The following is a 10,878-nucleotide window of genomic DNA, read 5'->3' as shown; positions in this document are numbered from 1 at the left end:
TAATAATAGTAAATATAATAATAAATATAATAAATTGTTAAAACATTCATTATTTTTTTTATATTATTATAATTTGTAGCTTTATTATATATATTATATATATGTAATAGTAATAAAATTTATAAAAATATAATATATTCTTATATATTTTATAAATTTTATTTTTTTTTTTGTAACTTAAATTGTTAAAATTATTAAGATTTCATTTATAAATTACTGATATGAAGGAAACTGTAACTAGAAATATTTTGATAAATATTTGAAAATAGAATTTTTAATTTCATATAGTTATTTATTTTACATATTATAATTATTAAATAATTATAATTCAATTAATAAAAAATAAATTTAAAATCTCCTAAAATTGAATTTAAAACTTCAGTCATTACACAATTTAAAAAATCTATTATTTTTAATAAAATATTTATAAAAATGCGGGAAATTTAATTTAAAATATCATTAAGTGAAATAATAATAATACATTTTTACGATATCAATTAAAAAACTTGTTAAACTATAATAAGAAAATAATAAATAAAAATTAAAAAAAATTATATTATTCATATGTATACAAATATGTATACGACAATAAAATTATGAATAATCATATATATACAAATAATAAAATTTTCATATATATCATAACTAATAACTAAGTCATTATTAGTACACTTTTATATATTAAAATGTATTTCATTTGAAAAAAGATGAATTATACTATATTTAAATAAAATTTTATTAAACTAAGAATTATTTTTTTATATAAATTCGTATGAAAAATGAGCAATTAGTTTATTGTACATTTTTGTAACACAAAAATAAGTAAAACTTAATAATATAAGAGATATTAGATCATTATATTATATAGATTATTATATATAGATTATTATATTTTCAATACAAATATTAAAAATCAGAACATATAAACATTAATATTTACATACTAATATAAAGTGAATTGTCATCCATTCTATACTGCAAAATCTATGAAGTATTTTATCATTTAACATTTAAAATTTATTACAATTGTATAAAAATTGAGCAAATCATATATTACTAATATTCAATTACAATAAGTAACAATGAAAATAAAGAAAATTTAACGAAAAATGAAAGTAGATGATATTTTACGTATAACATATAAATAGGGAAGCAATATTTGTGAACACTTTGAATGAATAATAATATCAATACCAAACTTATACAACAAGTGTACAGTCTTGAACTGTAACAGTCTTTGTGGAAGTATGAATAATGAAGTATTTGTTACAAAAATTCTTTTTGACTAGAATATTTGTTTTTTTCTAGACATTCTATTACAAATCATTTAGAATAGAATTAAAATAACTTCAAATGTTTGATAAATAATTATTATATACTCTCAAATGATAATACTTTATGAAACATGGCACGAAATAACATGGAATTTTTACATTGTAATTTTGTGTGTAATGATATAAACGATATGAATATAAAATATAAACTATATGTATATTGTCAAAATTAAGATTTGTATTTTTTGATTTTTAAACTAAAAGATGTATAAAAAAGAAAGGAAAATATATTAGCTACAATTGTATCATACTTATTAAGAAATATATGAATTACTTACAATTAAATGGATATTTACTACTATATAACAAATTTGCTTGTATGTGTACTTTATACATCATACTGATCATTATAAACACTTCTGTAACTTCATTAAATGTATTTTACATGTAATGAATGTGATAAATTAAATGAATGTGATAATTTAAAGGACTGTACGGAATTTGTTGTTATATGAATCATGAATTGTTAGAACTGTGCGTCAAAAATAACATTGATATAATAACTTAAAAATCATATATTTTATAATGAAATGTTTCCAGGTAAACTATACTGTCCTTTTCGGGAATGTGTATCAACCGCTCGAACTGCGAAATAATAATTATTGCCTTCAGAAAACTGTAAATAAAAAAAAAATATATTAATATTACAATTGTTTAGAATTTAATTTAATTTTCAAATAATAATTGTTCAAATTACTTGCGTAAGTGTGCATGCCATAGGCAGTGGTAAAGCTCGAACATCACCTACTTTTTTCCATAATGATGTATTGGGAGGAATGCCAGCAATTTCTTGATACGCATATAATTGGTAACTAACAATATCTGCATATTTTTCTGATAAATTCATATTCCAAGATAATACTATACCTAGACAATAACAATAATTTTTATTTTTTTCTCTATTAATTTTTATTGTGTATAAATTTATATGTTATAATATACCATGTGCAACTTTAGAAATTTTTAATGATGGAGCTGGTGGTGGAAGTTTCAAAAGAGGATTTACAGCATAATTATGTATATCTGGTAAAGGTGCAGGATGCTGAAACAAATATAATGTTAAAAAATAATTAAAATATTATTAGAACAAAAATATATTTAAAATATATATACCTTATTTAATTGTACACTTGAAGTAGCTGGAGTTGTTAAAACTCGAACTGTTCCATTTGCAATAGTTGATATTCCTATAAATAATATGATTATATTATATTTTATATAATTATATAATATAATTATATAATTTATATTATATAATTTATATTATTAAAATTGCTTACCCGTTTTGTACGTTAAAGTTGAAAATGAAGCTCTACATGAAGTTACTGGCCGTATCTATAATAATAAATTTTTATTAGAAATTATAAATTAATTATACAGAACATAAAATTTTTAACAAATAACTTTAATAATATAAAATATTTATTCTACCGGACTGGAATTTGGAGCTATTAATAATTGTCTTGTTGGTCCTACACCACTTTGCATCACGTATGTTAATCGAGGCGCGTTCATGTTATTCTGGAAAAAAAATATATAAATAAATATAAAATATTAATGAAAAATATATAATCTTTTATGTATTTACCACTAAGGCAGTAGGTGTTGGTTGACTGGCAGGTTGTACTACTCTTATACTAGGAGGTTGACTTGTTATAGCTACATTCCCAGGAATGGTCTGAATTACCCTTTGGAAACAAGGTTGTTGTGTTTTTTGTGCTATATTTAATTGTTGATCAGTTATTGTAGTAGTTACAACTGGTACACCAGTTGCTATAAATTATTAAAATTTATACATTTTTCAATTCAATTAATATATAATAAATAAATAAATCAGAAAATTTAATACCTTTGCTTTTTTCTTCTTCATCTGTAAGATCAATAAGATCATTTGTATGAGATTTTACAATATTTGTTGTAGTAGATCCTTGACGACTTATTTGATTTGGAAATTTTCCATTTAAAACTATAGCTTGCTGTGATTGTTGTGATTGCATTTGTTGCTATGAAAATCAATATAATATATTTATTATACGATTTTTATAATAAAAATATAAAAATTCTTATAAAATACTTACATTTGACATAATTTGTTGAACATTAGATTGATTTGGTAATGTCAAAGAATGCTGTGTATCTACAGGTTTAGCAACAACTAAAGCTGCAGGAGTGATAGTAGTCATAATATTTGGAGACTGAGTGTGATTTTGTGATATCACAGAATTTTGTCCAATTATTGATTCAGTTCTCCTGGGAGATCTTACTTTAATTCCTTTTCTGGGACTGGCTGCATTATTTGTTTCATTAATAGAAGTATTTGATGTATTATTATTATTACTTGAAAGATGTAAAGACTTCAAATTAGAATTCTGTTGTAATTGTCGTAAATTCTGCATGCCATGATCCTATGGAAATAAATATTACAATAAAATATATGTAAAATAAAATATTACAAAATTATTTAAATAAATTAGTTTATTTAAATAATATTATTATATTTAAATACCGTCATAAAATTAACTTGCAATCCAACAGATCTATTGATTTTAATTGGTGGAGTGGATTTGTCATTATTAGCACGTCGATCTGCAGCATTACGACTTAATACCATTTCAAAATCCTTAATTTGTTTAGCCAATTGTTGACATTTTGCACGCATTACTTCTTGATTTTTTTCTGATATACGTGCCTGTTCTCTTAATTTGCCAATTTCGTCACGCATAGTAATTGTTTCGACAATTTTTTGTATCAAAAGTTCTTCTAATTCCTTAAAAAATTATATCATTATTAGAACATATAAAACTATTATTATCAAAATAATTAACTTAAATTTGTATATTTCTACATACTTCTTGTTTTAATTTTGGCAGTTTTTCATTTAAATCTCTTTGGAAAAATTTATGAACATAATTAAGTTTTTTAATGTTTTCAGAATTATTTTCTTGTGTTTTTAATTCATCACATGCTTCAGAATTTATTTTAATTTTTTTAATATTACCATTCAGAATAGTACTATTAGTATCAGAATAAGTTCGTTTTAATGAAGGTGGTGATAAAGGACATGCATCTTGATTCATTTTGTAATTTACAACCACAAATTTTTCTGAACCATCACTAGATTCTAAATCACTATCATAATTAAGAAATTTCTTTCTTATTATTTCTTCTGCATTCTTAGCTGTTCGTCTTTTTTGTCTTCCACTTTCTTTAACTATAAGAAGAATATTGTAATAAAAACTTGATAATTTATAGAATTAAAAAATTAAAAATTGCATGTTTTCAATATTCATTCATATCAAATTATAAGATCAAATATATATAATTATATTATTAAATAATAGTAGAGAAAGTTTTGATTAGTTAATTTATAACATTTTTAAGTAAAATTTTTTTATTTAATTTAAATAAAAATTAAAATTAATTGAGATATATTTTAAGTAATTTTAAGCAATAATTAATAATTCATAATTTTTTAAATTTTGTTGAAAAATATATATTATATATTAATTAAGAATAATTGAATATAAAAAGGTATCTTTATATATATATAAAAAAAGTTAATGATTAAAAATTAAAAGTTAATTTTCTAAGTTATTTTTTTTCGAGTTCAATCATATAAAATTTATAAAATTTAAAAGATATAATTCTACCTTGTTTATCTTCTTCAGAAATAATTCCTTGTGCAATGGTAATCATTTTTTTCGTTCGCCTCTTTTTTTTTTGGGTAATTATAGGTTCAGTAATTATTTTATCACTATCACCACTAGTATCTTTTTCTTTAAAATCCAAGGAATCATTTTGTAATTTTGTATTGGATAAACTATTTTCATTTAATATTAACTTAATGTTTTCATTTAAATTTGCTGTTATACTTGTAGAACTTATTACAGAATTTTCTTTTGGTATAGATTTTATATCGTTTTCATTTTCATTTTGTTTCAAAAGATCAATTTTATTTTGGATTACTTGATCTTCAGAAGAAATAAATTCATTAATTTTAATAGAATTTGTACTATTAATATTAGTTTTTAATATTTGATTATCACATTTTTCGCTGTTATTAACTGATTTTTCTGTGGTAACATTTTGTATAACGTTGATTTCATTATCATTTTCATTTGATACAGTAATTGTTTTTATGATTTCTTTATTTAATTTTATATTTTCTAAAAAAATTTCTTCTTTATTTGTAAGAATTTCATTAGTTTTATGATTTGTTATTTCTTTATTTATTATTGATTCATTGTTTATCATCTCTTTTTCATTTAAAATATCTAAATCAGTTATCCTATAATTGTTTTCTATGTCTTGATTAACATATGTTAATTCTTGATTTTTATTTGAATTTTGCTTTTCTAACTTATTAATTTGTTTAATTTCTCCACTTTCATTTATATTAGTTATTTTAACTATTTCTTCTTGTTTTTGATTAATTACATTATTTTCTTTAGTATGTTCTATATTTTTATATTCATTATGTTTATATGTTACATTAATGTTTAATGATTCTATTATTTTAGAATTGTTAGAAACAGAAAAATTATTAGAATCAACATCTGCATTATTTATACTGTTTTCAATTAACTTAATGTTATCTGAATTATTATCATGAGAATTAATTGTAGAATTTGTAAGTTTTACAACAGAATTATCATTTGATGTATGAATTAAAATATCTTTATTCTTATCTTTACATTGTATTATTTTCATATTTTCTTCCAATTTATGCTTTAATTCTAATGAATTATCAACAGAATTAACAAAATTTTCCTCTTTAGAATCCTTAACAATAATATCACCTACTTCTTTATTCAATGATTGATTTGAATCATTCTTATTAATGTTAATTGAAGATTCATTACATAATGTATTATCTTCATTTATTGTCTCATGATCTTCAATTTTTATAATTTTGACATCATTATCAACTTGAGTTTTTGAAAATACATTTTTATATAATGATGGTTCCAAATTTTGATCAAATTTAATTGGACTATTTTGTCTTTGCATTGCATTAGACTTAAAATTTTTCTTTTGTTGTCTATTACCATAAATTGATCTATTATATGAATTATATGTTCCATTACCTCTTCCACGTTCAAAAGGAAGAAATGTATTATGAAACCTAAAATCATATGACTGAAGTCTATAACGTCCTCTAGGTCTAAACCTATTATAAGTATGACTGATACTACGAAAAGGACGACCATTAGGACTTCTAGGATATCTCCAATGTAATTCATAATTTGGCCATAAACGAGGTGTATTAATTGTTTGATGTTTCATCAGTTCATTTTCATTTTCACCTTTTTTAATAATCCTTTCATAATCAATTACTATTTTTTCATCCATGGAATCATTATCTGAACATTGTTCTTCTTGATTTATTTTTTTTGTATTTGTATCATTTTTAATATTTTTTTCTGGAGAAATTTCCATATCTTCAGATGTTGTTTCTATAATTTAAATAAAAGAATATTGTTTAAATTTTTTTGATATATAATATCATATTGATTATAATAATATTTCAATTATACATATGTACAATGTTTACCAATTTTATTAGTTTTTAATTCATTTTTCTGATTATTTAAAACAGATGTTAAAATATCTTCTGTCTCAATTTCATCATCATCAGAAAGTCTCAAACGCATACTATCATCTGAAAGAGCATCTTCTTCATCACCATCATCACCTGTACCATATAATAGCTCTTCTTCTTTTTCTTTTGATAATTCATCAGTATGGTGTGTGTTAATACAAGGCAAAGAATGCACAGACTCAGAAGTATGTAATGTATCACTTCTTAAAGTTTCCATTTCATAAAATGTATAACACATAAGACAATGTCATAAATTACTCATTTAATAATCTTTAACCTGTAAATGATTACTTTACCTTTAATAATTTTATTTTAAACATTTTGTTTTAACTTTATATACACACATGCGCGCGCGCATGTATCACACATATACGCGCGTATATATATTTGATATACAAGTGTATATAGTAAAAATTTTCATATATTTGAATTTATCTTTATTTAATTTTTATTTAATTTTTTTATGAAATAATAATTATATTTATTATAAGTATATATTATATAATAAATTAATATAAAATATTAATATAAAATTAAAAAATAAATACAAGTAAAATATTGTATAAATTAATATATTGATTTAATGTATATTATTTATTTTTATTTTTATCAAAATTTTTATTATTTTAATTTTATAAATAAATAAATAAAAAAATTAATATTAATTTAAAATATCATAAATATTAAAAAAAATTAATAATGAAATCCAGATTTATTTATAATTTTTTTAAATTTGAATACAATTAAATATAAAATCTATTATAATTAATAACTATAAAATTATATAATTTATAAATATAAAATATATTTTTTGTCAAAAGATCTAATTTTAATATACATTATTATAAATATATATTAAAAACATACATTATTAAAAATATATTATAAAAATAATATTTTAAAATTATAAAAAGTTATTAGTTTCTCATGGATTAATATTTTTCGTTTAATATTATTTTATCATTGTGTTTGCAATGCGTATTAAAATGATTAATATTTATGCTAGTTTGATATGAGTGTTAATGAAGAGAAATGCAAATTTCCGTAAAATTAAAATTATTAAAATATGGGCCCTTTAATGCACGCCAATATATACCATCCCTGGCCCATAAGTACTCAATTAATAAAAATGGCGGAATGGAACTGTTTCACTAAATTCATCATTATATTTTAAATAATGGATAATATATCATACTACTATTTAAAAAAAATTTATATTATTATTATTTTAAAAATATTATAGATTTATATTTTATACAAATAATATATTGAAAGAATGTTTAATAAGTACATGGCCATTTCGTATTTTTGTGTCTGTCACTATTTACAAAACTTTAAATTTTAATTCATGTCAAAAAATATTGTTTGTTTATAAAATTAAATATAAGTACACAACACGAATAATTATAACTAATTGAAATGTCAGAATACATTAAATTAATTATGATTTTTCTACATAATCTATACAAGATTTATGTAGAAAAAGGCGGGCTTCTAAGTAAGCTCCTCTATTGAACGAATACTGCCAAACATAGGCCCCGATGTATCCTAACGAAATTCAACGATTTTACACGAAGTCAACCAATATGGCGTCAGTTTACCATTGAGAAATTATTTTTTAATATAAAATAAAAATAAAATTTAATAAATTTCATAATAAAAATATATATTTAACAAGTATAATTATAGTAACTTTTGTTATTTTTGCATTTCAAATGAAACAAAATATTTAAAAAATTTATATTTTCAATATCCCCTCTCTTTTTTTACTAATGTACTACTTAATAATAGTTAATGCTATTGCAAAAATTTATAAAAATTTTATCATATTTACTATATTAATATAGATTTTAAGATTTATATGTTCGAATATTTTTATATATTTATCATATTTTTTAATATAATATATTAAAAAAAATACTAATATTAAATATTTGTTTATAAAAATACTATATATAAATATTACTTTATAATATTTAAATATTTTTACATTGAACATTTGAAATAATTCTACTCTTGTTTTTTTAGTTCTTATTGACAAGATCAACATGCGTCATACTGGTAATATAATATTGAATTCATTGAGTGGGAGAAATGTTATGCTTTCATAACTCATTAGGAATATCGATTTTATATAGATTTCTGTATATAGATTCAATACTTGTATTTTCGAAATTTTAATTATTTATAAATTATTATTAAAAATGTTACAAATATATTATAGATATATTTTTAATCAAAATTTAATTATTCATCTCACAGAAATTATAAAAAATAATATTTGTAATACAAGTAATATTACTATACCCAAATGTACTATATAAATCTATAATTCAAGTACAACATATAATTTGTGTATATATATATATATATATATACAATTATATTATAAATATTTGCTAATAATATAATTATTATTAATATTATAAAATATAAAAATTAATAAAAAATTGTGATACAAATAAAATTTTATTTTTATAATATCATAATTTTTTATGATATAAATATTTTAGTTCATTTTTATAGTAAAAATAACAATCTAATTTTATAACTTAAATATTATATAATTAAATATAAAAATATTAAGTTTTCATTTTGTATGACGAAACAACAAAATGGCGTACCTATGCTCTATAAAATGGCAGCTATTCATATATAGTTTGACATCTACAATAGATTCGATCTTTATGTTTGGGACTTCAGGCCCAAATTCTTCAGTAATATAAATAGCATAAAATATACTTTTATTATTTATTAATGTATAAATATTTATTAATATATAAATTAAATATAAGAAAACAACAACAGAAATCCTTAAAGTCTATAAAATTAAAATTAAAATAACGAAGAATTTATTTCTTTTTCAAAACGTTTAACTATAACTATTTTTTAAAATATAATTTTTTGTAATTTTAAATAAATATATATTATATGTATATATGATTCAGGTCATATAACAATTCAGATCAAAAAATCAGAATGACCCACTGCTGAATGATAACATATAAATATGTGTGTAAATGAACTTACGTTATGTTATAATGCAGACAATCTTCAATCAGTGATGAACATGCTCTTTGTTTTACAAAAATACTTCATATTTATGATAAATGCCAGAAACGAAGATACACTGTGATACTCGTTCATCGAGTATCTGCAACACCGCAACCTAAACAAGCGACAGGCAATGTTGCCACTTTTATACGTAACCGCTAACATACTCAATATATTTTGATGAAATTAAGGTTTAAATTGAATACGTCAGACTTTCCAATTGTTTAAATTTGAAAGATTTATCGAATTAAAAAGTTACAAACAAATTTGTGAAAAGAAATATGTAGAACTATCGACATATACAGATAATGTAGTTTGCATCTCAATTTAGTAACGCATGCGCCATAGTATAAAATACTTTCAGAACTTATATGATGTTTACTAAAGCATGTAAAATACTTCTGATTAGATACCAAAATACACTTTGTTTATAAAAATTTATGCAGGTATGCAAAATCAATAATAATCAAGTATTCGTGATATGTTTTTTCAACATTTGAAAACTTTTTTTTCGAAAATTATTTGATATTACTTTAAAGAATAAATAATAACCATAGTATTTTACATTATTTTGTAAAAAATATTATTAATAATATAAAGTTTATTGATTATTACTGAAATATGGATGAAGGAAAAGTATATTTTATGTAATATTTTTTAAAAAATTGTTAATAAAGTATGTATTTAGTGATTAATTCAAACCAAGGTTATCATTAAAAATATCGTATTATGAAAATACGAATAAAAAATATTGCTAACCACAATATGTATAATTAAAATTATTTGTATTTAGAAAAAAAATATATTATTTATTATTTTTGTAATTTAAATTTAAAAATTATAAGAAGACTTTATTATATATTAATATATATAAATCGAAAATAAAAA

At 20.3% G+C, this 10,878-nt stretch overlaps 1 protein-coding gene across 6 annotated transcripts; it reads right to left on the bottom strand.

Moving 5' to 3' along the window:
- Positions 1–1,474: 1,474 nt before the first annotated feature.
- LOC102676822 (putative uncharacterized protein DDB_G0282133) lies at positions 1,475–10,207 on the bottom strand. 6 transcript variants are annotated; one of them, XM_031510640.1, is made up of 14 exons: positions 9,967–10,199; positions 6,889–7,029; positions 4,985–6,790; positions 4,184–4,545; positions 3,841–4,101; positions 3,413–3,739; positions 3,184–3,337; positions 2,923–3,107; positions 2,766–2,855; positions 2,615–2,669; positions 2,448–2,521; positions 2,277–2,376; positions 2,032–2,201; positions 1,475–1,950 (listed from the first exon to the last, which is right to left on the bottom strand). In XM_031510640.1, the coding sequence occupies exons 2-14, from the start codon at positions 6,986–6,988 to the stop codon at positions 1,855–1,857; spliced, it is 3,780 nt and encodes a 1,259-aa protein (XP_031366500.1). In that variant the 5' UTR covers positions 6,989–7,029; positions 9,967–10,199; the 3' UTR covers positions 1,475–1,854. The 6 variants fall into 6 exon arrangements, 5 of the variants coding, with proteins under 5 accessions (XP_031366500.1, XP_031366498.1, XP_006616060.1 ...); XM_031510638.1 differs by having other exon boundaries at positions 6,889–7,213; positions 9,967–10,197; XM_006615997.2 differs by having other exon boundaries at positions 3,184–3,328; positions 6,889–7,213; positions 9,967–10,192.
- Between the last annotated feature and the right edge of the window lie 671 nt (positions 10,208–10,878).

Source organism: Apis dorsata, unplaced genomic scaffold, assembly GCF_000469605.1.
Source record: "Apis dorsata unplaced genomic scaffold, Apis dorsata 1.3 scaffold_248, whole genome shotgun sequence".
NCBI lineage: Eukaryota > Metazoa > Arthropoda > Insecta > Hymenoptera > Apidae > Apis > Apis dorsata.
This window is presented reverse-complemented; position numbering and strand designations above follow the sequence as displayed.